At 46.0% G+C, this 26,914-nt stretch overlaps 1 protein-coding gene across 2 annotated transcripts in view; it reads left to right on the top strand.

The window, feature by feature from the left end:
• eml2 (EMAP like 2) overlaps nucleotides 1-26,914 on the top strand; it is a 99,847-nt gene that overhangs the window by 58,897 nt on the left and 14,036 nt on the right. For both annotated transcript variants that reach the window (XM_072269823.1, XM_072269822.1), the window contains 9 exons: nucleotides 7,394-7,528; nucleotides 9,609-9,708; nucleotides 13,056-13,210; nucleotides 16,108-16,233; nucleotides 17,489-17,620; nucleotides 21,024-21,091; nucleotides 22,685-22,773; nucleotides 25,686-25,783; nucleotides 26,743-26,830. In XM_072269823.1, the coding sequence (XP_072125924.1) occupies nucleotides 7,394-7,528; nucleotides 9,609-9,708; nucleotides 13,056-13,210; nucleotides 16,108-16,233; nucleotides 17,489-17,620; nucleotides 21,024-21,091; nucleotides 22,685-22,773; nucleotides 25,686-25,783; nucleotides 26,743-26,830 (991 nt within the window). The remainder of the gene's footprint in view (nucleotides 1-7,393; nucleotides 7,529-9,608; nucleotides 9,709-13,055; nucleotides 13,211-16,107; nucleotides 16,234-17,488; nucleotides 17,621-21,023; nucleotides 21,092-22,684; nucleotides 22,774-25,685; nucleotides 25,784-26,742; nucleotides 26,831-26,914) is intronic.

The following is a 26,914-nucleotide window of genomic DNA, read 5'->3' as shown; positions in this document are numbered from 1 at the left end:
ACTCGATGTAGGACTGCCCTAGGGACTGAAGCTCCAGATTTTTCCCTCGGCGTTTCTCCCAAAGCCACTCCCATGAGTGGATATGGCTGCAAGGCAGCGGAGGCTTGAGATCCGAGTATTCCTTCTCCTAGATGAGCTGCCAACCACGGCTGACAAGCCCCACCTGCCGGAAGTGACTGGTTTAAGGCACCAGTAACCCATCTTCGCCCCTTCTCCTGTCAGTAGGAACAGTTCCACCGGGCTCAGTAGCTAAGCCATACGTGAAGGCCAGGAGCTGGACTGGTTGTCAGAGGCTACTTCAGACACACACCATTGGGAGTATTTAGCAGATAGTGGGAACTCATCCCGTCTACCACCACTGGCTATAACAACCTTAAGGAACCGACGTACCGCAGCCGCACAACAACAAATTTCATGACGTGCCACTGATATGAAACCTAGTTCTGATTCTGATGTGGTGAAATTTGGAGTTCTGTGTAGTAACAAAGAAAGGCACAGTGGTCTTATTCAGTTTTACCTTACTCAGGCCTTCAGAGGATATGGCAAAAAGGCAGGTGTATGGGGTTGAGTGGAATCAGTCAGGGTGGAATGATGGAGCAGACTCGATGGGCTGAATGCTCTGGACAGAAGAAGTTGGCACTGCATCGTCAAGAAGTCAATCCCAGCTATCGAGGGGAAAAGGCAGAAGAAATATGAAGCAGGTCATGAACGCAGACATTCGGTGCTAGACCGGTCAAATCACAAATGCAACTGATGTGGGAGACAGTGCTGATCCAATGCTGGTCTTGTGGCCCATAAACGTGCCTGCAGAGACTAAACTCTCAGCACAGTCAACATTGAAATCGAAGGACAGCCAAAGAAGGAGTTCTATTGGAATAGAAAGGCATTTCTACATTGTTGATGGTCTTAAGTAATTTTCTAAGGCAGAAGAAGCAGTCAGCATGCTGAAAGCAGCACAAGACATGTTGGCGCATCCAATGGTGCTGAGTTCATGCAAATGTTTCTCATCAGAAGATGTGGCCAAAGGTCTACAGAATCTTGATCTTGGGCAGGACCTCCCTCCTGTACAGAGCAAAGGTGTCAGTAATGATGGGACCTCAATATTGAGACCTCTACTTTCCAGGTCGCTGACACCGAAAGACCCTTTACGCATCATGGCGTGCTATCCACTATTGATAACCTACTGACCCTATTGGATTTCCTGTTTCAGTCAATATCCACGGCTGCTTCATGTTGACCTCGGTCACTTGTGGATGGGATGTCCCACTCCCTAAAGAGAAACACAAGAGTGGCAACAATAGTGTTCTTCCCTTCATGATCTTAACGGTTTGAAGATTCCAAGAACCTACACAACAGTTCCGCTATCTGCAACCCAAATGGAAGAGGTCTGCATCTTCTGTGATGTGTCAACTAAAGCAGTTGCTGCTTTTGCAAGCCTGAAGGTCACAGACACTGCTGGATATAGTGAAGTTGGATTCATCCTGGACAAGGCAAAGCTTGCTCCCAAACCAGATCTCACCATACCAGGGCCTGAACTTGGTACTGTTGTTCTAGCAGTTGAGATGGCAGAGATGACAATCGAAGAGCTGGACACAGAACTAGATGATGTCAAGTTCTTTACCAACAGCAAGGTTGTGCTCAGTTATATATTTAACGAAACAAGGAGATTCTATGTTGACATACATAAAAGGATCCAACATATCAGTTGATCGGCCCAGAAGAGCCAATGGAACTAAGTTCCTACTGATCTCAACCCAGCCGATCATTGCCACAAGAGGACTACTCAGCTCACCCTCAACTCATGGTTAACCAGCCCAGCATTTAGTGCAGATCCCCAACAGGAACGTCATCAAGGCTGGCATTTCGGAAGAGAGAATGGTTAAAGACTGTGTAGAAACACTGTTTTCAAGGCCAGTCTCTGAGAGTGTCCTTCTGTTGCCAAAGACTTAGTGAAATGATCATTTGACTTTTAGTTTCTGTAATTAAGTTTGACATCCTCTGGGATGCCAGGCAGGGCAGTTAAATTTAGTATGCTGCCTGCTTAGTATGAACATCACTTCCTGTACGAAAGCTGTTTTTATATCATTTCCTGTGTGGGTAATTTTGATTCAAAGTTCAAAGAGAATTTATTATTAAAGTAGAAATATGTCACCATACACAACCCCGAGATTCATTTTCTTGAGGACATACTCTATAAATTTATAGAGTAATAACCATAACAGAATCAATGAAAGACCGCCCAACCAGATTGCAGAAGATAACAAATTGAGCAAATAGAAAAAGAGAGACATAATAATAATAAATAAATAAGCAATAAATATCGAGGACATGAAATGAAGAGTCAGAATGAGATTTAATATCACTGGCGTATGTCGTGAAATTTGTTCATTTCAAAAGTTCTTGAAAGCGAGTCCATTGGCTGTGGGAACATCTCAATGATGGGGCAAGTGAAGTTATCCCCTTTGGTTCAAGAACCTGGTAGTTGAGGGGTAGTAACTATTCCTGAACCTGGTGGTGTGAGTCCTGAGGCTCCTGTACCTTCCTGATGGCACCAGCGAGAAGAGAGCATGTCCTCGGTGGTGGGGGTCCCTGATGATGGGCCCTGCTCTCCTGTGACAGCGCTCTGGTGGGGAGGGCTTTACCTGTGATGGACTGGGCCGTATTCAGTACTTTTTGTAGGAATTTCCATTCAAGGGCATTGGTGTTTGTACACCAGAGTGTGTTGCAGCCAGTCACTATACTCTCCACTACACATCTATAGAGATTTGTCGAAGTTTTAGATGTCACATGAATCTTAGCAAACTCCTAAGGGCAGTGTGATCATAAGACAAAGGAGCAGAAGTCGACCATTCGACCCATCAAGTCTGCTCCGCCATTTTATCATGAGCTGATCCATTCGCCCATTTAGTCCTACTCTCCCACCTTCTCACCATAACCTTTGATGCCCTGGCTACTCAGATATCTATCAATCTCTGCCTTAAATACACCCAATGACTTGGCCTCCACTGCTGCCCGTGGCAACAAATTCCATAGATTCACCACCCTCTGGCTAAAAAAATTTCTTCGCATTTCTGTTCTGAATGGGCACCCTTCAATTCTTAAGTCATGCCCTCTCGTACTAGGCTCCCCCATCATGGGAAACAACTTTGCCACATCCACTCTGTCCATGCCTTTCAACATTCAAAATGTTTCTATGAGGTTTCCCCTCATTCTTCTAAACTCCAAGGAATGCAGTCCAAGAGCGGACAAACGTTCCTCATATGTTAACCCTCTCATTCCCAGAATCATTCTAGTGAATCTTCTCTGTACCCTCTCCAACGTCAGATATTTGAAAGGAGTAGCTGATGTTTATTTTTGTGGTATATACTGAAGCCCCTGGGACACGGGCTGCCGACAGCAACTCGCCAGAGTATTCTGCTCTGAGCCAGTCTTTCTAGTTGTCGATAGGTGTAGCCTGTCTAGAGATCTTTCCTCTCCAAGGATGGGGCCTTTGGAGCTTCTGTTGGCATCTCTGTAGCTCTGAGCTTTCCTGGGATGAGGTTGATAGGCCCGTACCCAACCCTCCTCCTTTCGCAGCCCGGCCTGGTGGAATTTGTGGAATTTATGTTAAGTTTCTTAACTTCTGTTTGCCCAGTTTGTAAAATACATTGGCGCTGGTGTAATAAGCTAATATTCATTGTATTTATTTATTTATTGATTCATTTATTTATAGTGATAAGTGGCATTGATCGTGTGGATAGCCAGAGGCTTTTTCCCGGGGAGCATGAGGGGCTAACACGAGGGGCATAGTTTTAAGGTGCTTGGAAGTAGGTACAAGGGGGATGTCAGAGGTAGGTTTTTCACACAGAGAGTGGTGAGTGTATGGAATGCACTGCCGGCAACGGTGGTGGAGGGGGATACAATAGGATTTTTTAAGAGACTCTTAGATAGGTACATGGAGCTTAGAAAAATAGAGGGCTATGTGGTAGGGAAATTCTAGGCAGTTTCTAGAGTAGGTTACATGGTCAGCACAACATTGTGGGACGAAAGGCCTGTAATGTATTGTAGCTGTCTATTCTATTTACTAGTTGGGATACAGCGTGGAATAGGCCCTTCCGGCCCTTCAAACCGTGCTGCCCAACAGTGCCCTGACTTAATCCTAGCCTAATCACAGGACAATTTATAATGACCAACTAACTTAACAACTGGTATGTCTTTGGACTGTGGGAGGAAACCAGAGCACCCGGAGGAAACCCACGCAGAAACGGAGAACGTACAAACTCCTTACAGGCAGTGGTGGGAATTGAACCCGGGTCGCCTGTACCCTAAAGCGTTGTGCTAACCTCTGTGCCACTGTACCACCCACTTACACCTTGGGTGTGCGTACTATGACAATAGGTGAACAGAAAACAATGGAAAAGCTTGGGTTCACTTATATAGATTTACAAGGGGTGGTTGATATGTTCGTGGCCTAAGGTAGAAGGAGTCAATTTTAGAAAGCCTAGCAGATTATTTTTCAACATAGTCCCATCCTACATTGACACACTTAGTCCAGCGGTCATGGAGCATATGGATCCCTCCTTTGTAGAAGTTGGCATCTTGGACCTCCAGAAGTGGTCCACAGCAGAGGTGATTGATAAGTTTGTGGCCTAAGATAGAAAGAGATGAGTTATTAACTTCAAGCTTTCTGCATTATCACTCAAAGAGCTGAACTGCATGTGCATGTAACGAGAGCATCTTGGACCTCCAGGTGGGCCACAGCAGGGGTGATTGATGAGTTCGTGGGCTAAGGTAGAAGGAGATGAGTTATGCAGCTCTCATTACATGCACGTGTAGTTCAACTCTTTGAGTGAAAATGCTGAAAGTTTGAAGTTAATAACTCATCTCCTTCTACCTTAGGTCACGAACTTATCAATCACCCCTGCTGTGGACCACTTCTGGAGGTCCCAGACGCCGACTTCTACAAAGAAGGGATCCGTATGCTCCACGACCGCTGGACTAAGTGTGTAAATGTAGAAAAAATAAATGTGCTAGGTTTTCTAAAATTGACTCTGTCTACCTTAGGCCACGAACTTATCAATCACCCCTCGTAAGAGTCAAAGTGAGTTTGTTCATTATGTGCCGTGTCGTATGACATGGGCGTTCATGGTCTTTCTGTGACCATGGTTGGTCTTGGCAAATTTTTCTACCTAAGTGGTTTGCCATTGGCTTCGTCTAGGCAGTGTCTTTACAAGACGGGTGACCCCAGCCATTATCAATACTCTTCAGAGATTGTCTGCCTGGTGTCAGTGGTCACGTAACCAGGACTTGTGATCTGCACCGGCTGCTCATACGATCATCCACCACCTGCCCCCATGGCTTCACATGACCCTGATTAGGGGGCTAAGCAGGTGCTACACCTTGCCCAAGGGTGACCTGCAGGCCAGCGGAGGGAAGAAGCGCCTTGCATTACTTTGGTATAGACATACCTCCACCTTGCCTCCCTGAAGAAGTGGGTATGATGGCCACGTGATGAACCCTATGCTGAATGATTTCTGTTCATCGGTGGGTGAACCCACCACGATCCCAGTGACTGGTTGTGGTCATTCCTCACAGAGCAGTTTCTTGAAAGCTCAGAAAAAAGAAAACAATTGGAAATTCCTTTTAACTCTCTCCTGCAGTGAAATACCACAACTGGGTCCGACAGTTGGAGCTAGAGAGAGACCATTCAGTCCCTCAAACCTTGCTGCTATTCAGTGAAGCTAAGGGTAATCTCTCAGGCAGTCCCTCTGTTCCCACTCCAATGCAACTCAGACAAAATACCGGAGGAACTCAGCAAGTCAGGCAGCATGTGTGGAGGGGAATAAACGGTCGACCCTTCATCAGGACTGGAAAGGAAGAGAGACGAAGCCAGGATAAGGATGAGGGAGGAAGGGAAGGAGTATACATTGGCAGGTGATAGGTCAGACCAGATGAGGGGGAATAGGAGGATGGTGGGAGGGTGGGGTGGGGGGAATGAAGTGAGAAGCTGGGGAAAGAGAAGGAGGAGGGGCACCAGATGGAGAGGATAGGCAGGTGAGGAGGAGAAAGAGTGAGAGAGGAGACAGAATGGGCAATGCAAAACAGAGAAGAGAGAGGGGGAGAAATTACCAGTAGTTGGAGAACTCGATGTTCATGCCATCAGGGGTTGCTCCTCCAACCTGGGAGTGGCTTAGAGGACACCGTGGACTGACATGCTGGAACAGGACTGGAAAGTAGACTTAAAATGGGTGGCCTGCTCCAGTTTGTTTGGCCCTGAGATGACTAAAGAGGGTAATAGGCGAACTGCAGACCTTTGTGCAGATGGGTCAGGAGATGTCAGATGAGATGGGAGGATGGATGGTGTGTGAGGTGGTCCTCTGCCTCTGCCGTTCTAACTCACCACTGCTCCAGATCCTTTGTTGATCTGGCCTGAACAGATCTATGTTTATATATTGTTACAAACATAAATATTAGTTTTATTTGTCACATGTAAACAACCATGAAAAGTGACATCTGCATCCCAGATGTGCTGGGGGCAGCCCGCAAGTGTCACCATGCTTCTGGCGCCAACGTTGCCCACAACTGGGTAACGCCAACTCGTACGTCTGTTTGGAACGTGCGAGGAAACCAGAGCAGCTGGAGAAAACCCATGCAATCACGAGGAGAACGCACCGGGCATCGGCGGGAATTGAACCGCCAAACGCTGATTTCTGGCGCTGTAAAGTGTTACGCTAATGGGCATGTTTTAGTTTGCATCAACCAATGGTTATGGGAGCAGATTTCACACCCATCACCCAGGACATGTCGTCTTATTGAAACCACCAGGGAGGAGATACAGGTGCCTGAAGGCACACACTCAGTGATTCAGGAACAGTTTCTTTCCTTCTGCCAACCGATTTCTGAATGGACTTGAATCCACGAACATGACCTCAACAGTTTATTTGCACTACTTGTTAATATATATTACAATGTACCTCTACTGCAAAAACAACTAATTTCTTGACAGATGCCAGTGATATTAATTCTGATTCTGATTATTTCTAATTTTCACTCCTTCCAGGCTTTGTGTGGAAAAATAGTTCTAAAATTTGTCCTGTTGAAAACCCCGATAAACCTCTCAGCCCAAAACGTCCACTGTTCATCCCTCTCCATAGCTGCTGCCTGACCTGCTGAGTTCCTTCAGAATTTTGTGTGTGTTGCTCTGGATTTCCAGCATCTGCAGGATCTCTCGTGTTTATGGTCTTAAAAGTTACAGTGAATAACACAACCCGTTGTATGTGGATGTGTGTTATAAACTGGGGTCGTAATCAGATCAGCTGAATGCATAGATTCCCGGTTTGTATTGATGTAAAGGGTATGGGGGGCACTGCATTGAGGCGTCTCTCTGAACCTGGTCTGTTTTACCTTCTTGCAGTGTTCCAATGAATCCGTGCTGGCGGCAAGTTTCCACCCAACTGAAGCCAATCTCATTATCACTTGTGGAAAATCCCATATTCTCTTCTGGACAATGGAAGGCAACACTCTCTCCAAGAAGCAGGGCATTTATGAGGTGAACGTTGCTGGTTTTACAGGAAAAAACATGTTGGTTTTTCAGGAGTAGCTGGGCCGAGGAAATTCAAGTTTAATTGGTCCAATGGTTTGATTTACTATCAGAGAATGTATCCAGTGTACAACCTGGAATTCTTACTCTTCACAGACATCCACAAAACAAAAAAGAAAGAATGAATGACAGAAAACATTAGAATCCCAAACTCCCTCCCCTTTCGCAAGCACAAGCAGCAGCAAGACCATTACTCCCCCCCCAATGCAAGCAAAACCCCCAGAGACCATGGTCTAGAGTCCATCAAAACTATTGTCCATCCCAACACTTCGGCATCTCGGACAGGCTCTCTCACACGAACGAGGGAGAGAAAGATATTGCAACAAGAGTGGGAGAGTAGCAAATGGAACAGCTTGCTGGCTTTTCAGGAGACGGCTGGGCTGAGGAGTGATTGCTGTACACTCTCATTCAATTGTTTTTCAACCCTACTCGTGGATACAGTCAAACAAAACAATGTTCCTCTGGGGTCAAGGTACAAAACACAGAACCAACAGTCACACACAGCACAAGGCACACATAGTTATGCTTGCAAAAAAAATTAAGGCTAATAATATAGCCCAAGTCCAAGAGTGTCCTGGCCAGGAGATTGATGGTACATGGATATTGTCTTCAAGCCACGTTTCTACAAGGTCTGTCCGCAGACTCTGACATGGGTTGGGTGGATCCTACGAAGCTTGCTGTAGGTAAATCCTTACAATGTAGGAGCAGAATTAGGCCATTTGCCCTACTGGTGCCATAATTATGCCATAATTCAAGCATGGTTGATTATTTGTTAATCCACGTAACTCTTAATCTCCCTCCCAATCAGGAAACTATCAATCTCTACCTTAAATACACTCAATGACTTGTGAATTCCACAAATTCAACACATTCTGGTTGAAGAGATTTCTCCTCATAATCCCTGGAATGGTAGATTTGAGATGAGGAACATCCTGGACCTGACCTCGATGGAGTTTAAAGGCCTGAATATAGAGTGGATATGGAGAGGATGTTCCCATTAACAGGAGAGTCTGAGATCTGAGGGCACAGCCTCAGAATAAAGCAATGTTCTGTAGTGCATCTGAACATTTGGCAAGACCGGTACTATCCTTGGAAATTGAGGACATTGTCTGTTAGGGCAACCGGGACGTGCATGTGTTTAGGGTGATGGGTTAGTGCAGGGATGTGTTGCTGGAGCAGGGTAATGATTTCTGCTTAGAATGCAAATTGGTGGTGAGTGATTATTACTGTACTTGTCTTTGTGACACAGAGCAGGAAGAAAAACATACAGTGGGTGTAAAATGTGATGGTGTTTCATAAAGGCACTGTATACAAATATCAAGTAGAAACAGTCCAGCAGTTTTTATCTGATGTCACCAATTGTTTTCCACAGAGTAAATCAATCTGACAAGTTGGATTCCATTGAAAAAGCCAATCTGACCAATTGTTTCCATAGAGCAAACTGATCTCATCAATTGGTTTCCAATCTAACCAATTGGTTTCTATAGAGAAAACCCATCTGACTAATTGGTTTCCACAGAGAAAACTGATCTGGCCAATTGGTTTCCACAGAGAAAACTGATCTGACCAATTGGATTCCATAGAGAAAACTGCCCTGACCAATTGGTTTCCACAGAGAAAAACGATCTGACCAATTGGTTTCCATAGAGAAAACCGATCTGACCAATTGGATTCCACAGAGAAAACTGATCTGACCAATTGGATTCTACAGAGAAATCTGATCTGACTAATTGGATTCCATAGAGAAAACTGATCTGACCAAACAGTTTCCATAGAGAAAACTTATCTGACCAACTAATTTCCACAGAGAAAACCAATCTAACCACTTGTGGGAGTTGATCGCAACAAAAGGAAGAGGTGTCAATCAGAGTTGTTGAAAGGGAGTTAGTTAGCTACACAAGGGAGATAAAAATTGAGTATAAAGAGCTGAGCTAGCTGGATTTCTCTTTGTAGGAGTCTCGATTAGATAAATGGCCTCAACTTGTTCTGCAAAGTCTTATCAGTTAACTGGTTGAATTTTTTCTTCCAGAAACAAGAAAAACCCAAGTACGTTCTGTGTTTGGCTTTCTCTGAGAATGGGGATGTGATCACAGGAGACTCCAGTGGAAACCTGGTCATCTGGGGTAAAGGTGAGGACGATATTTGTAATCAGTTTGTCGATTATAACTGTCCAGCCACCCACAGTCTCATTCCGTACTTGAAAATATATTTAAATATCAAAAGAGTGACCAATTTATCATGCACCTCCCATAAATAATAAATTGGCCATTGAGTGGCTGCCTGTAAATACTGTGGCCACTGAGTGTATGGTCATGGTCTTCTGCTGCTGTAGCCCATCCACTTCAAGGTTTGACATACAGTATTGTGTGTCAGAGATGCTCTTCTGCACACCGCTGTTGTAAAGCATGGTTATTTGAGTTACTGTCACCTTCCTGTCAGCTTGAACCAGTCTGGCCATTCTCCTCTGACCTCTCTCGTTAACAAGGTGTTTTCACACATAAAAATGCCATTCACTGGATGTTTTTGTTTTTCACACCATTCCCTGTAAACTCTAGAGACTGTTGTGGATGAAAATCCCAGGAGATCAGCAGCTTCTGAGATAATGGAACCGCCCTGTCTGGAACCAACAATCATTCCACAGTCTAAGTCACTTAGATCACACTTCTTCCCCCATTCTGATGTTTGGGCGGAACAACAATTGAACCTCTTGACCATGTCTGCATGCTTTTTATGCATTGAGTTGCTGCCACATGATTGGCTGGTTAGATATTTGCATTAATGAGCAGGTGTATCTAATAAAGTGGCCACTGAGTGATTATTCTGAATCTTCACACCTGTACCTGTGCCCATGGCAACAAACTCATCTCGACTTGATGTTGTGTACACTAAGCACGTTGTTTGGGTGTAAACCTCAAAGCTCTGGGGAAAAGTTTTGATTTGCCCAGAAGAAAGAGGGACATCTTCAATTGCGATGTACATTTGGGTGCCAATTCCTACCTGCACAATGGGGCAGTACCCCCACTCAGCGTGCCTTGGGAGCTGATGTGGTTTCAGGTGAGGAGGATGATAGGCAGCTGGAAGAGGGGAGGAATGGGAATAGTGATAGAGGCTAGGAGGTGATAGGTGGGTCCAGGTGAGGGGGTTGATAGGCAGGCAGAAGGGGAGGGGGGTAATGGGAACAGTGACAGAGTCTGGGAGGTGATAGGTGGGTCCAGGTGAGGGGTTTGATAGGCAGACAGAAGGGAATGGTGGGGTAATGGGAATAGTGACAAAGTCTGGGAGGTGATGGTTGGATCCAGGTGAGGGAGTTGATAGGCAGATGGAGGAGTGAAGAGTGGGAATAATGACAGAGTCTGGGAGTGGATAGGTGGGTTCAGATGAGGGGTTTGGTAGGTTGACAAAGGTGGAGGGTAATGGGAACAGTGAGGCTGGGAGGTGATGGGTGGATCCTGTTAAGGAGTGGTGACAGGCAGACGGGGGAATGATAGGAGAAGTGACAACCAGATGGCAGAATATGACAGGACCAAGGAACCGAGTGAAGGGTTGAGGAGGGAAAACGGGAATAGTGATAGGGGGAACCAATGGGAGGGTGATAGCGGATGGAGGAGAGGAAAGGAACAGGATGATTGGGGCAGGGCAGGTGTGGAGTGACTGGGTAGAGAGAGGAAAAGGGAAACAGTGGGAAGAATAGTTTACCAGAAGTTGGATAATTCTAAGTTCAAAGTAAATTTATTATCAAAGTACATGTATCTTACTCTTCCATACTCTTCTGTCCTCTCCTATCTCCTCTTCTCTGGCCCTGCATCTCTTTCGCGGGTTGGCTTCCGAGCTCTTTACTTCACACCTCCCCCTCCCGTTTTCGCCTGTCACCTTGCGTTTCTCCTTCCCCTCCCCCCACCTTTTCAATCTGCTCCTTGTCTTTTTCTCTCCGGTCCTGCTGAAGAGTTTCGGCTTGGGGCATCGGCTGTACTCTTTTCCATAGATGCTGCCCGGCCTGCTGAGTTCCTCCAGCGTTTTGTAGATGTTGGAATAGGTGACTTTGTTGCCAAGTTTGCAGATAATAGAAAGATTGGTGGAGGGGTCAGGTAGTGTTGAGAAACAGAAAGACAGAAGAACTTAGGCAGATTAGGAGAATGGGCAAGAAAGTGGCAAATGAAATACAATGTTGGAAAATGCGTGGTCACGTGCTTTGGTAGAAGAAATAAATGTGAGGCTTTATAAGCACTGGTGAGGCCTCACTTTGAGTACTGTGAACAGTTTTGGGCTCCTCATCCAAGAAAAGATGTGCTGGCATTGGAGAGGGTTCAGAGGAGGTTCACAAGGATGATTCCAGGAATAAAAGGGTTATTATATGAGGAACATTTGATGGCGCTGAGCCTGAACTCACTGGAATTTAGAACGATGGAGGCGGGGGGGAACTCATTGAAACCTTTTGAATGTTGAAAGGCCTAGACAGAGTAGATGTGGAAAGGATGTTTCCCATGGTGGGGGGGTCTAGGACAAGAGGGCACAGCCTCAGAATAGAGGGGCGTCAATTTAAAACAGGGATGCAGAGGAACTTCTTTAGCCAGAGGGTGGTGAATTTGAGGAATTCGTTACCACAGGCAGTTGTGGAGGCCAGGTCATTGGAGATTGATAGATTCCTTTTGGCCATGGCATCAAAGGTTATGGTGAGAAGGCTGGAGAGTGGGGCTGAGGAGGAGAGAAAAGAATCAGCTATGATTGAATGGTGGAGCAGACTCGATGGGCCAAGTGGCCTAATTCTGCTCCTATGTCTTATGGTCTTGTACATCATGTGGTAGTGTGATGGTGTGTAATTGACATATTTATACATATAACCTGTAACTATTTAAATGAAAAGGAATGCTTAATCGACCTATATATACATACAAGATTACTCTAACGTTACTTAAATATTATATATGCTTAGCCCCACCCCAATCAGGGTCACGTGAAGCCATGGGAGCAGGTGGTGGATGGTCATATGAGCAGCCGGTGCAGATCACAAGTCCTGGTTATGAGACCACTGATGCCAGGCAGACAATCTCTGAAGAGTATTGATAATGGCTGGGGTCGCCCATCTTGTAAAGATACTGCCCAGAAGAAGACAATGGCAAAGCATTTCCGTGGAAAAATTTGCCAAGAACAATCATGGTTGTGATCACCCACTTCATACAACATGGCACATAATGATGATGTCATATGGCACGGCACATGATGATGTCATATGACACGGCTCTGGGTGATGGACCTCTTTGTGGCCCAGTTGATACATAATGATGGTGATGATATGGGAGGGACTCAGCAGAATAATAGTTCAGCATGAATTAGATGGGTTGAAGGGTCTGTTTCTGTGTTGTAGTGCCCCGTGGGATAAGCCAATTTACAAATGTACGCCAAGGTATCATTCTGTCACGGTTTCGTTTGCATCTTAGTATACATTGGTTCCAATCTCATCGATCTCGTCTTTCCACAGGCACAAACCGGATCAGCACTGCAGTTCAGGGGGCTCACGAGGGAGGTATATTCAGCCTCTGCGTGCTGAACGATGGAACCCTGGTGTCGGGCGGAGGCAAAGATCGGAAGGTCATCCTGTGGGACAGGCAGTATCACAAGGTTCAGGAAACCGAGGTGAGTGCCAAATCCTGGTCCACTTTCCGTGATCTTGGCTGAAATTAGTTGGTGTGCGGTTCTTTCAGGGAAGGATTATGATGTAGTCTGTGAAATGTTGGAAGTGACCCTTCAGAAATGATTTTGCAAGGTCAGTTTAATCCAACTTTCCTTCCTCCCTGGCATATGATCTCTAGAAGGTCCTGCGAAAGTTATAGTTGCATTTTCAATGGTTCAATTTCTTATCAGAGAATGTATACAGTATACAACCTGAAATTCTTACTCTTCACAGACATCCACAAAATGGAAAAAGAATGGATGTCAGGAAACTTTAGAACCCCAAAGCCTCCCTCCCCCCCCTCAAAAAAGCAACAGTGAAAGCATCAAGCCCTCCCCCCACAACCTTCCCCCACTATGCACACAACAGCAAAAGCCCCAGAGACCGGCAGCTCGCTGTTTCGATGTTACAGTCTGTCGTGTCGCTTGTCCGAGTTCCCCAACTTGAGAACCAGCAGACTCTCACTTACTGTTGAGAGAGAGAGAGATCATTTGAGGGTAGGGGCCTTCCTTTGACAGCAGCATACACCACCTGCTGTCCTGATGTTTCAGATCCCCACAGCACTTCAGTTGCTGACACCAGTGAGGAGTAGGGTCATCCACAGGGCCACACCCTGAATGCACACGTCTTCCAGGCCGCGCCTGGAGACATCGAAATGCCTGGCCTCACGGTGAGTCCAAGAGCAAGAACCCAGCGCCCGTGAAGAACCGTAGTTTGTGCTACACCCTGTAGATCACAGACTCCGACAGGACCCCAGCCACCTTGAAAAGAAAAAGAGATGAGATGGAAAAAAATAAGCTGTTTCGTAGGCGAACTGGGAGAAGTCACTCAGGTCTGCAAAACCCCACTGGCACCATCTTCAAGAGTAAATACAACATTTCACTTTTTATAATAACATTTATGATTTCATAATATCATAAAATGCTCTTCTGTCAATGTTTTGTTGACAATCTTTACAATGTGGAGAGTCCCATTGATCTCAATCACCATTATCATCATCATTATGTGCCATGTCATATGACATCATCATTATGTGCCGTGTCATATGACATCATTGTTACGTGCTGTGTCATATGACATCATTGTCACATGCCATGTCGTATGACGTAGGCGATCGTGGTCTTACCCATGACCATGATTGTTCTTGGCACATTTTTCTACAGAAGTGGTTTGCCATCGCCTTCTTCTGGACAGTGTCTTTAAAAGACGGGTGACCCTGGCCATTATCAATACTCTTCAGAGATTGTCTGCCTGGCGTCAGTGGTCGCATAACCAGGACTTGTGATCTGCACCGGCTGCTCGTACGACCATCCACTGCCTGCGCTCTTGGCTTCATGTGACCCTGATCAGTGGGGGATGGAGAGCCCAAGCTTCACCTTGCCCACGGGAGACCAAGGAGCACCTTACACCTCCTTTTGTGGAAACTCTTCTCCCATTTAGGCTTATAACAGCAAAATAAGAAGCTGTCCTTGAGCTTGGCGGTGCCTGCTTTCAGATTTCTCCTTCTTCTGCCCAGTTGGGATTGACGGGTGACACACCCCGTGAGCCCGCTCTGCCATCCATCAATATCGTGGTTGAGCTTTCGCCTTTGCAACTTGCAGCTTGTACAATTTCTTTAAAATCCAGAGACCTGTCGGTCTCTTTCAAATGACTTTGAAGTCTGAGACTCCTTGGCCCTCCAATCTGTTGTCACCCTTTGGGTAAAGCAATTCCCAACATTTCATTCCCAACTTTTAACAAGAACTGAAGAAGGGTTTTGGCGAGAACCATTGACTGTCCTCTTTCCAATAGTTGCTCCCTGGCCTGCTGAGTTCCTCCAGCATTTTGTGCATCTTCCCTGCATTTGTCCCTTTCAGTCAATGGGAATTTTGTAACTTTCAACAAGATTTCCAGTCATATTTCTAAATCACAGGGTACATGAAAACCTTGCACCAGAATTTGTTGCAACACACAGTACACAAAATGCTGGAGGAACTCAGCAGGCCGGGCAGCATCTGTGGAGATGAATAATCAGTCAACGTTTCGGGCCGAGACCTTTCTTCAGAATTGGACAGGAAGCAGGAAAAGGCCAGAATGAAGAGGTGGGGGGGCGGGGAGAGACTAGCTGGAAGGTGATAGGTGAAACCAGGTGAGTGTGAAAGGTCAAGGGCTGGAGAAGAAAGAATCTGATTGGAGAGGAGAGTAAGAAAGGGAAGGAGGAGGAACCCAGAGAGGAAGTAATAGGAAGGTGGGAAGACCTAAAAGGTCAGAATAAGAGATGGAGGAAGTGGGGTTGAAAATTGGCGGGGAGGCAGCTCGTCTGGCGCCTCCGCTCCATCTGCCGCAACTGGGATTTCCCAGTGGCCAAGCATTTTAATTCTGATTCCCATTCCCATTCCCGTTCAGACATGTCGATCCATGGCCTCCTCTTGTGCCAAGATGGAGGAGCAGCACCTTGTATTCCGTCTGGGTAGCCTCCAACCCGACGGCATAAATATCAGTTTCTCCTTCCAAGAAACATATTCCCCTCCCCCACACCCTCCATTCCCCCTCTGACCTTTTACCTCTGCTCATCTGCCTGTTATTTCCTCCTTCCCTTTCTCCCATGGTCCACTCTCCTCTCCGATCAGGTTCTTCCCACTGACCTGGCTTCACCTATCACCTTCCAACTAGCCTCTTTCTCCTCCTCCCCACCAACCTTTTAATTTTGCCATTTTCCCCCTTCCTGCTCAGTCCTCAGTCCAAAGTGTCAACTATTTAATCATTTCCGTTGATGCTGCCAGACTTGCTGAATTCCTCCAGCACTTTGTGTGTGCGTTGCTTTGAATGTCCAGCATCTCTGATGTTTGTAACCAGAATGGCCTTCCTTTCTGAACCTCAGATCCCAGAAGCCTTTGGGCCAGTCCGAACGATCGCAGAAGGGAAAAATGATGGCTTATTTATTGGGACGACAAGGAACTGCATTCTCCAAGGCACGTTAAGTGGGGGATACTGCCCCATTGTACAGGTAGGAATCAACGCTCTAAAGTACATTTGCAATGAAAGGTGTCCCTCTTTCTTCTGGGCAAATCAAAACTTTTCCCCAGAGCTTTAAGGTTTACACCCAAACAACGTGCTTAGTGTACACAACATCAAGTCGAGATGAGTTTGTTGCCATGGGCACAGGTACAGGTGTGAAGGTTCAGAATAATCACTCAGTGGCCACTTTATTAGATACACCTGCTCATTAATGCAAATGTCTAACCAGCCAATCATGTGGCAGCAACTCAATGCATAAAAAGCATGCAGACATGGTCAAGAGGTTCAGTTGTTTGATCAGACCAAACATCAGAATGGGGAAGAAATGTGATCTAAGATACTTTGACTGCAGAATGTTAGTTGGTACCACAAATAAATGAGCAAATAATAAAATATATTCCAGAAGATTAACATTTAGCTTAAGGTGCATTTACAACAACTGTCGAAGGCCTAGATAGAGTGGGTGTGGAGAGGATGTTTTCCTGTGGTGGGGGAGTCTAAGAGGACACAGCCTCGGAATAGAGGGGTGTTCTGTTAGGATGGAGATGGGGAGGAATTTCTTTAGCCAGAGGGTGGTGAATCTGTGGAATTCATTGTGGAGGCCAAGTCTTTTTGTATACTTAAGGCAGGGGTTGATAGATTCTTGATTGGTAAAGAATACGGTGAGAGGACAGGAGATTGGGGTTGAGAGGGAAAATGAATCGGCCGTTATGAAATGGCTGAGCAGACCCGATGGGCCAAATGGCCTAATTTGGTCTTTTGGACATTTAGCAAAGGTGCATTTACAACAAAAGTAAAAAAATAAACAGTAACACACTATTGGCACGTCATACGTGATGAGACCTGGGTGGTGACAGGACGTTCAGTAGACTCACGGCCTGGGGGAAGAAGTTGTTTCCCGTCCTAACAGCTCTTGTCTGAATGCTACGGAAGCTCCAGCCTGATGGTAGAAGGTCAAAGAGATTGTGGGATGGGTGGGAGGGTTCATTGACAATGCTAAAGGCCCTGTGTTTGCAGCTCACTGTTAAGTATCTCTGGGTGGAAGAGAGACCCCGATGATCATCTTGGCGATCCTCACAAACCTTTGTAGTGACTTGCTGTCAGATGTCTTGCAATCCCCGTACCAGACGGTGACGCAGCTGGCCAGGACACTCTCGATGGTGCTCCTGTAAAAACCGGTTACGGACACGGCTCTGGGTGATGGACCTCTTTGTGGCCCGGGTGATACTAATCGTGTGTTGCAGGGTCATACAGACGAGCTCTGGGGACTGGCAGCGCACCCAAGCGAGGATAAGTTTGTGAGCTGCGGACAGGACAAGCTCATTCACTACTGGGATCCCACATCACACCAGCCCATTTGGAGTAAGACTCTCGAGGTAAGTTGGCAGAAAACTAACCTGATCGCTTTGCTTCTTTAACGCTGATCTGTTATAGTTGTTTAGAACTGTAGCGCAGTTGGAGCTGAGGGTGTACAGGTTTAAGGTGCACCAAGAGGTGTCCGTTTAATTAAGGGGCTGGTGGGCTTGAAAAATATTCAGGAATCCGAATCAGTTTTAATATCACTGGCATACGTCATGAAATTTGTTAACTTTATGGCAGCCGTACAACGCAATACATAATAATAGAGAAAAAAACTGAATTACAATAAGTTCAAAGTTCAAAGGAAAATTTGTTATCAGAGTACATACACGTCACCACATACAACCCTGGGATTCTTTTTCCTGCGGGCATACTTGGCAAATCTATAGAACAGTAACTGTAAACAGGATCAATGAACAGCAAACTGTGCAAATGTAAATAACTAGCAATACATAAGGAGAGCGTGAAATTACAAAGTAAGGAGTCCTTAAAGTGAGGCCATCAGTTGTGGGAACACCAGAAATGGAATGACTGTAGTTATCCCCTTTTGTTCAAGAGCCTGAAGGTTGAGGGGTAGTAACTGTTCCTGAACCTGCTGGAGGTGTGAGTCCTGAGGCTCCTGTACCTTCTTTCTGATGGCAGCAGCGAGAAAAGAGCAAGGCCCGGGTGGTGACGATCTTTGATGATTGTCACTGCTTTCCTACACCAACGTTTTGTGTAGATGGTGTTCAATGGATGGGAGGGCTTTAACCGTGATGTACTGGGTCAAATCAACTATCTTTAGTAGGATTTTCAGCTCAAAGGCATTGGTGTGCCTGTACCAGGCAGTAATGCAGCCAGCCACACACTTTCCACCACACACCTACAGAAGTTTGTCAAAGTTTTTGATGTCATGCCGAATCTCCACAGACCACTGTAGAAGTAGAGGAGAGGCAAAAATAAAGTAGTGAGGTAGTGTTCATGGACTCAATGCCCATTCAGAAATCAGATGGCAGAGGGGAAGAAGCTGTTCCTGCATCATTGAATGTGTGTCTTCAGGCTCCTGTACCTCCTCCCTGATGATAGCAATGGGAAAAGGGCACGTCCAGGGTGGTGGGGGTCCTTAATGATGGACGCTGCCTTTTTGAGGCATGGCTCCTTCAGGATGTTCTAGATATGGAGGCTGGTGCCCGTGATGGAGCTGACTAATTTTACAACTCTCTGTAGCTTACTTCAATCCTGTGCTATAGCACCCGCCCCCCACCATATCAGATGCTGATGCAGCCAATCCATGGTACATCTGTAGAAATTTATGAGTGTTTTGGTGACGTACCAAATCTCCTCAGACTCCTAATGAAATATCACTGCTGTCTTCTCTTCTTTATGGCTACGTCGATATGTTGGGTCCTCAGAGATGTTGACACCCAGAAATTTGAAATTTCTCACTCTCTCCACTTCCAATCCCTTTATGAGGACTGGTATGTGTTCCCTCGTCTTATCCTTTCTGAAATCAATGATTCCAGGAGAAAGGGAGTGCTATACGGAATGTCCTGCAAACACTGCAGGAGAAGGTTCAGTCTGTTTCCCGAGCAGACACTCCAGACTATCTGGCAGAATGCCTCATCACCAGACCTCACTGGCAATGCACCAAGACCCTGCCTGGCTGGCAGAGAGATTGGCCCTCCCAGTGACGTCCCTCCTGCGTGCCCAGAGCATCACTGTCCATGAGATGATCGTAGTGAGAACGAGATAGTTGGGTGAGACAACTAGAGGTCATGGGTTAAGGGTGAAAGGTGAAATGTTTAAGCGGAACATGAGGGGAAACTTCTTCACTCAGAGGCTATGGAATGAGCTGCCAGTGGGAGTGGAGGATGCAATTTTGATTTCAATGTTTTAGGGAAGTTTGGACAGGTACGTGGATGGGAGGGGTATGGAGGGCTTTGGTCCGGCTGCAGTTCAATGGGACTAGGCAGTTTAAATGGTTCAGCATGGACTAGATGGGCCAAAGGGCCTGTTTCTGTGCTGTAGATTCTTATGACACCAAGACTATTATATTTCTTTATTCTACTCTAGATGCCTGCAAGAAAATGGATGCCAGAGTAGTATATAGTCACATACAGTACTTTGATGATAAATTTACTTTGAACTTTGAAGGGTCTGATTTCATGCTCTATGATTAACTTAGTTGTGTTTCCCTCTTCACAGAATCTGTCCAGTTTTTCCAGCATTCTGTTTTTAACTGGGATTTGAATCAAGATAATGATTCACTGCCTCACTGAGTGAGGCATGACCCAGTAAGAAACTGGGGAGAAATTTGGTTTGGGGGGGGGTTGTCCTTTCAGAGAAATGATGTACTGATATAACAACTAGATCATCGTGATAGCCCTCAGCAGGACAGGCCTCAGTGGAAAGAGAAACAGTTCACATTTCACTTCTTTAAGATAAAGATCCTCTTTATTTGTCACATGCACATTGAAACTTGCAGTGAAATGTGTCGCTTGGATCAAATCTGATGAGTGAAGATTATGCTGGGGAGCCATGATTCTGGTGCCAACATTGCATGCCTGCAACTCAGTTACCCTGTGGGAGGAAACCGGAGCACCCGGAGGAAACCCACGCAGTCACAGGGAACACGTGCAAACCCCCTTATAGACGGCAGCGGGAGTTGTACCCCCCATCGTACAACAGAGTGCTGTAAAGCATTGTGCAAACTGCTGTGCTACTGCACTGTCTGTAGGTTACACCGTAAGACCAGAATTAGACCATTCGGCCCATCGAGCCTGTTCCGCCCTTTCCATCATGGCTCAATCCCGTTGCCCTGCCTTCTCTCCATCACCTTTGACACCCTGACTATCAACCCCCGGCTTAAATACACCTAGTGATTTGACCTCCACCGCTGCCTGCGGCAATGAATTCCACAGATTCATTGTCACGGAGAGAGTCCCCTCTCTGGCTAAAGAAATTCCTCCTCATCTCCGTCCTAAATGGACATCCCTCTATTCTGAGGCTGTGCCCTCTAGTCCTAGACTGTAGGAAACATCCTCTCCACGTCTACTCCAGCTAACTTGAATAGAGTTAACTCTAAAGTTAAATCTGTTTCTGTCTGGGCAGTCACTGCCTGACCTGCAGAATGTTTTCGGCATGTCCTATGTAGAATCATGGAGAGAGACAGCATGGAGTCAGGCCCCTCGGCACACCCAATCTTGCCGTGACAACTGACACAGCGGAGCATGGCTTTCACCCGCTGACGAGTGCTCGCAAGGTCCCGCAAGCTCGCCTGTGACAGTTCAGTTTCGTCTCGGCTTCTCCGCACTTGCAGTAACATTTGACCTTTCAAGAAGTTTACAGAGTCCAGTGTAGCTTGCTTTCTGGGAGATTCTACAGTTCGCTGTTCACGTTTCTCAGGGAAGGAAGTTTAGTGTGTTGTTATTTTCCTGACAGGAGCAGAGCCAGTCAGTTGGCTTTCATCCCAGTGGATCGGTTATAGCTGTGGGGATGCAAACGGCAAGGTAAGGCAAAATAGAAGCAACTGCTCTACTACGGTAAGCAAGGCAAACAAGCAATCAAAGGGACTCTCGCGCTTGGCAGAGCTCATCCATATTATAAATGCGGGTTATTCCAAGTGGAGATGGTGTACTGGCCCAAGGAAGACTGAAAACAAAGAGGCAACATGCTCGCAAAATGTCTGTCTGAGCTATCACCTGCTGCAAAGTAAGAAAGAGGGAACGTGGAACATGGGAGCACAGTACAGGCCCTTCGGCCCACAATGCTGTCATCATCATTTTGTGTTATGGCCGACCATGGTCTTCCATCTGTCTTTGCTCTGACAAGTTCTAATAAGCACTTCAAAACTTTTTCCTGTCCATCCCTTGACGTGGCTCATGAATGTCGTACGTTATTGACGACAATGTTTTATTCCATCAGTCTGTCCCATCTCTACAAGGGGTTCGAGCTTCCCATTCCTCAGTACATGTCCCAAAAACTGTAGCTACCACTTCCTGATTGATGATATCAGCTCTCTGCTCCTTCCGACTTTTCACAACACTTCCTCATTTGTCACTCTGTCCTTCCACGATATTTTCCATCATTCCTCTCAAAAAAACACATTTCTGCAGCTTCGAGTCTTCCCTCACTGTCATCATCATGGTGTTCCATGTGATGTGACATCATCATTATGTGCCATGTTGTATGACATCATCATTATGTGCTGTGTAGTGTGATGTGGCCGATCATGGTCTCGTGACTATGGTTGTTCTTGGCAAATTTTTCTACAGAAGTGGTTTGCCATCGCCTTCTTCTGGGCAGTGTCTTTACAAGACGGGTGACCCCAGCCATTATCGATACTCTTCTGAGACTGTCTGCCTGGTGTCAGTGGTAGCATATCCAGGACTTGTGATCTGCACCGGCTGCTCATACAACCATCCACCACCTGCTCCCACGGCTTCACATGACCCCGATCAGGGGCTGAGCAGGTGCTACACCTTGCCCGAGGGTGAATTGCAGGCTAGCGGAGAGAAGAAGCACCTTACACTCCCTTTGGTAGAGACATATCTCCACCCTGCCACTTAACACAATGTTGTGCCCACATTCTAACCTACTCCAAAATCGCTCTCAACTTTCCTTCCGACATAGCCTCCATTTTTCTATCATTCATGTGCCTATCTAAGAGTTTCTCAAATGCCCGTAATGTATCTGCCTCTACCACCACCCCGGCAGGGTGTTCCACACACCCACCGCTCTTTGTGTAAAAAAAAACTTACCTCCGACATTCCCCCCTATACTCTCCTCCAATCTCCACAATCATGCCCCCTTCTATTTGATCTGAGACTCCCCCATTAGAGGAAACATTCTCTCCACTTCGACTTGATCTAGGCCTATCAATGTTCGAAAGGTTTAAATGAAAACCCCCTCATTCTCCAATGAGTACAGGCCCAGAGCCATCAAACGCTTGAAGCTGACGGACAAACACGTGAAGTGTCGCCCACATCATCCGCGGCTTTACCAATACAACGCTACAAGAGGGGTGTAGGAAAGGGTGAGCTGGTACATTGCTAGGTTGTTCTGTCTAACCACAAGTGGACTTTGTCTCCTTTGCGTCTCAGGTGGATGGTTTTCGATGTCGAGACGAAGGATCTTATCACTGTGCACACCGACGGTAACGAGAAAATCTCAGTGATGCGTTACTCACCAGGTATGTGACCTTAAACACTCCAGCACGAATAAACTCTCACTCGGCTGCACATGGAGCAGCGTGCAGTTCTGGGAGACCCATTACCGGAAGGATGATCATTGAAACCTCTCGAATATTGAAAAGTCCAGATAGAGTGGATGTGGAGAGGATGTTTCCTACAGTGGGGGAGTCTCGGAGCAAAGGGCACAGCCTCAGACACAAGAACATCCCTTTAGAACAGAGATGAGGAGAAATTTCCTTAGCCAGAGGACGGAGAATCTGTGGAATTTTTTGCCGGGCACAGCTGTGGATGATGTCCATTTAATATTTGAGTAATACTTTATACTTTATTGTCGCCAAACAATTGATACTAGAACGTACAATCATCACAGCGATATTTGTTTCTGCACTTCACACTCCCTGGATTACAAATCGATAGTAAACATTAAACATTTAAATTACAAATCATAAATAGAAAACAGAAAAATGGGAAGTAAGGTAGTGCAAAAAAACCGAGGGGCAGGTCCGGATATTTGGAGGGTGCGGCCCAGATCCGGGTCAGGATCCGTTCAGCAGTCTTATCACAGTTGGAAGAAGCTGTTCCCAAATCTGGCCGTACGAATCTTCAAGCTCCTGAGCCTTCTCCCGGAGGGAAGAGGGACGAAAAGTGTGTTGGCTGGGTGGGTCGTATCCTTGATTATCCTGGCAGCACTGCTCCGACAGCGTGCGGTGTAAAGTGAGTCCACGGACAGAAGATTGGTTTGTGTGATGTGCTGCACCGTGTTCACGATCTTCTGCAGCTTCTTTCGGTCTTGGACAGGACAACTTCCATACCAGGTTGTGATGCACCCTAGAAGAATGCTTTCTACGGTGCATCTATATTTGTTGTAAATATCTTGTTTGATTAAGCATTCTTGTTCGTTTAAATAATTTATTATGGGTTATATGTAAAAATAAGTGAATGGCATACGTCATGACGTTTCCACATGATACGTGTGCGCCTCGCTTAAAGTAAAACTAAGTTAAACTTGTGTTCTCAGCTTCATCTTTTTCTTGCAATCAGTTTAATGATTTTCAGTTAGAAAACATAATGTTGGAGCCTAAGTCATTGGATATACTTAAAGTAGAGGTTAATAGGTTCTTGATTAATCAGGGCGTCGAAGGTTATGGGAAGAAGGGAGGAAAATGGGGTTGAGAGGGATAGTAAATCAGCCATGATGGAATGGTGGAGCAGACTCAATGGGCTGAATGGCCTATTTCTGCCCCTACGTCTTATGGTCTTATGAAGTGGAGGCTTTGGAGAGGGCACAGACAATGTTTGCCAAGGTGGATGAGAGAGTACGAGCTTGTACACACTTGGGTTCTTTCCTCTGATGTGTCAGAGGCTGGGGAGAGACCTGATGAGGAGCTTATAGAATTATGAGAGGTAAATCTTTCTCGGAATTTAGATGTCAAATACTAGAAGACATGCATTTAAGGTGATGAGGTGGAGAAGTTTAAAGTAGATGTGGGGGCGTGGGACAAGATTCCTCCATCCTGCCATAAACCCTTTGCTCTGTCTTCAAATTTGACCACCTAAGGTGTATTATTTTACACTTCTCTCGATTAAACTCCATCTGACTCTTCTCAGCGTATTTCCCTCTGACATATTCTCTCTCACATGTGCACCGATTGTTTCTTTCCCTGTCTCCCGTTTAACTCCCAGCGGTCGGCCAACCTCCCAGCCCCCCTATCTTTGGGATGTGGGAGAAAATGACAGCAAGCAGGGGAAACTCACGTAGTCACGGATAAAGGAAGGTAAAGTAAAGTTTCTCCCCGCGCCTTTATTTGGCGGATCAGGCAGCAACCTTGCCGTTTCATTAGCATCTGTCTGCTTTACGAGGTCGAGTGGCCAGCTCGGCGCTCAACCCAGCACAGATGGAAAGCGTACAAGGAGCCGGCCGGATTTGAACTGAAGTCCGGGTGCAGACATCACTACATCACCGGCACAGTCACGTAGTCACAGGGAGAACCCGCAAATTCCACACACATTCCTCATCTTTTCCTGCTTTTTAGATGATTTTTACTCATTGTATGAAGATTTGTCATTTTTTTTTCAAATCTTAATCATTGTATGAGAATAGCAATGTACATCAAAGTTGCTGGTGAACGCAGCAGGCCAGGCAGCATCTGTAGGAAGAGGTACAGTCGACGTTTCGGGCCGAGACCCTTCGTCAGGACTAACTGAAGGAAGAGTGAGTAAGGGATTTGAAAGTGGGAGGGGGAGGGGGAGATCCAAAATGATAGGAGAAGACAGGAGGGGGAGGGATGGAGCCAAGAGCTGGACAGGTGATTGGCAAAAGGGGATACGAGAATATCATGGGTCAGGAAGCCCAGGGAGAAAGGCAAGGGGGGGGGAACACAGAGGATGGGCAAGGGGTATAGTGAGAGGGACAGAGGGAGAAAAAGGAGAGAGAGAGAAAGAATGTGTGTATATAAATAAATAACAGATGGGGTACGAGGGGAAGGTGGGGCATTAACGCAAGTTAGAGAAGTCGATGTTCATGCCATCAGGTTGGAGGCTACCCAGATGGAATATAAGGTGTTGTTCCTCCAACCTGAGTGTGGCTTCATCTTTACAGTAGGGGAGGCCGTGGATAGACATGTCAGAATGGGAATGGGACATGGAATTAAAATGTGTGGCCACTGGGAGATGTATGAGGATTGTATGAGGATTTCTGCTTTGAGCGGTGTCAGTAACTGGGAGTTGTGTAAAATTTTCACAGAGGATGTTCCTTCATTTCGGGTAAGGGATTGGACATATTGACAGAGTGTAATTGAATTCTATTGTAAGGTCCAGTTTGTGAAAAGGCCGTTATATTTGTAATCGATCGATGTTCATCCACTTACTCAGACCACAAAGATCCTAATTGACTTTCCATTCTTCCCAAAAGATGGTAATTTCCTGGCCATCGGGTCACATGACAACTACGTTTACGTTTACAGCGTGGCCGAGAATGGCAGAAAGTACAGTCGAGTCGGTAGATGTTCAGTAAGTAAAAACCTCTTTTTGTAGGTATCTCAACGTCGTTGCCTAAAGCCTGAACGTATTACAGCTTTTTGAATTGGTCTTTGTGACTCAGTACTGAATGTGCCTTTTTATAATCTTAAAATATTAACTCATCATAGGATTATAATCTTCAAATCGTGTCCTCAATAGCTTAGTTGTATTTATCACGTGTACATCAAAACTTCAAAACGTACATAGAATGCGTCATTTGCATCTAATCAAATCAGTGAGGATTTTGTTGGGCAGCCCACAAGTATCGCTATGCTTCTGGTGCCAACACAACGTACCCAGCGCACGCTAATCCTAACCATATGTCTCTGGAAACTGGAGAACCCGGAGGAAACCTGCGCGGTCACTGGATAGACGTGCAAGCTCCTTATAGACAGCGGCAGGAATTGAACGCCTACCGGTGATCACTAGTCCTGCAATAGCTAACCGCTACGCTACCGTGCTGTCCTCGTGTCATTAGGTTCTACAATATTTGTCTATTTATTTTGAGATACAGCACCGAGCAGACCCTTCCAGCCACACCACCCAACACCCCCAACAACCCTGATTTTACCCTAACCTAATCACAGGACAATTTACAATGACCAATTAACCTATCCTCTATCTGTCCCCCTTATCTTCCGCCCCCCCCCGTTTCCTCCACTTCTATCACCCCAACCCCTTTATCTTCCCCCTTTATCTTCCCCCTCTATCTTCCCCCTCTATCTCTATCTTCCATCTCTATCTATCTCCCATCTTCATCGCCACCTTTTTCATCTCCACCCTAGTCTGCCTTCCACTCTTCCACTCAATCCACATATGTCCATGACAACAGTAAACTTGAACCTAAGCTTAAATAGGAAAGTAAAAGCGAAATTTGGGTTTTGTGTTTGAACAGTCAGGTTGGTAAAGTTGAAATTCAAGATGTAACAAAGATTTTCTTCTCACTTTAGGGGCACTCGAGTTTTATAACTCACCTGGACTGGTCCACAGACAGCCACTATATAGTCACTAACTCTGGAGACTATGAAGTCCTCTACTGTGAGTGCATTTAGTTTCTGTCTCTTCCTCCCAACATTTTTTACCCTTTTTATTAGAAGTTATACATTAATAGTTAATGTTGAA

Source organism: Mobula birostris, chromosome 10 (genome assembly GCF_030028105.1).
Source record: "Mobula birostris isolate sMobBir1 chromosome 10, sMobBir1.hap1, whole genome shotgun sequence".
Lineage (NCBI taxonomy): Eukaryota > Metazoa > Chordata > Chondrichthyes > Myliobatiformes > Myliobatidae > Mobula > Mobula birostris.
This window is presented reverse-complemented; position numbering and strand designations above follow the sequence as displayed.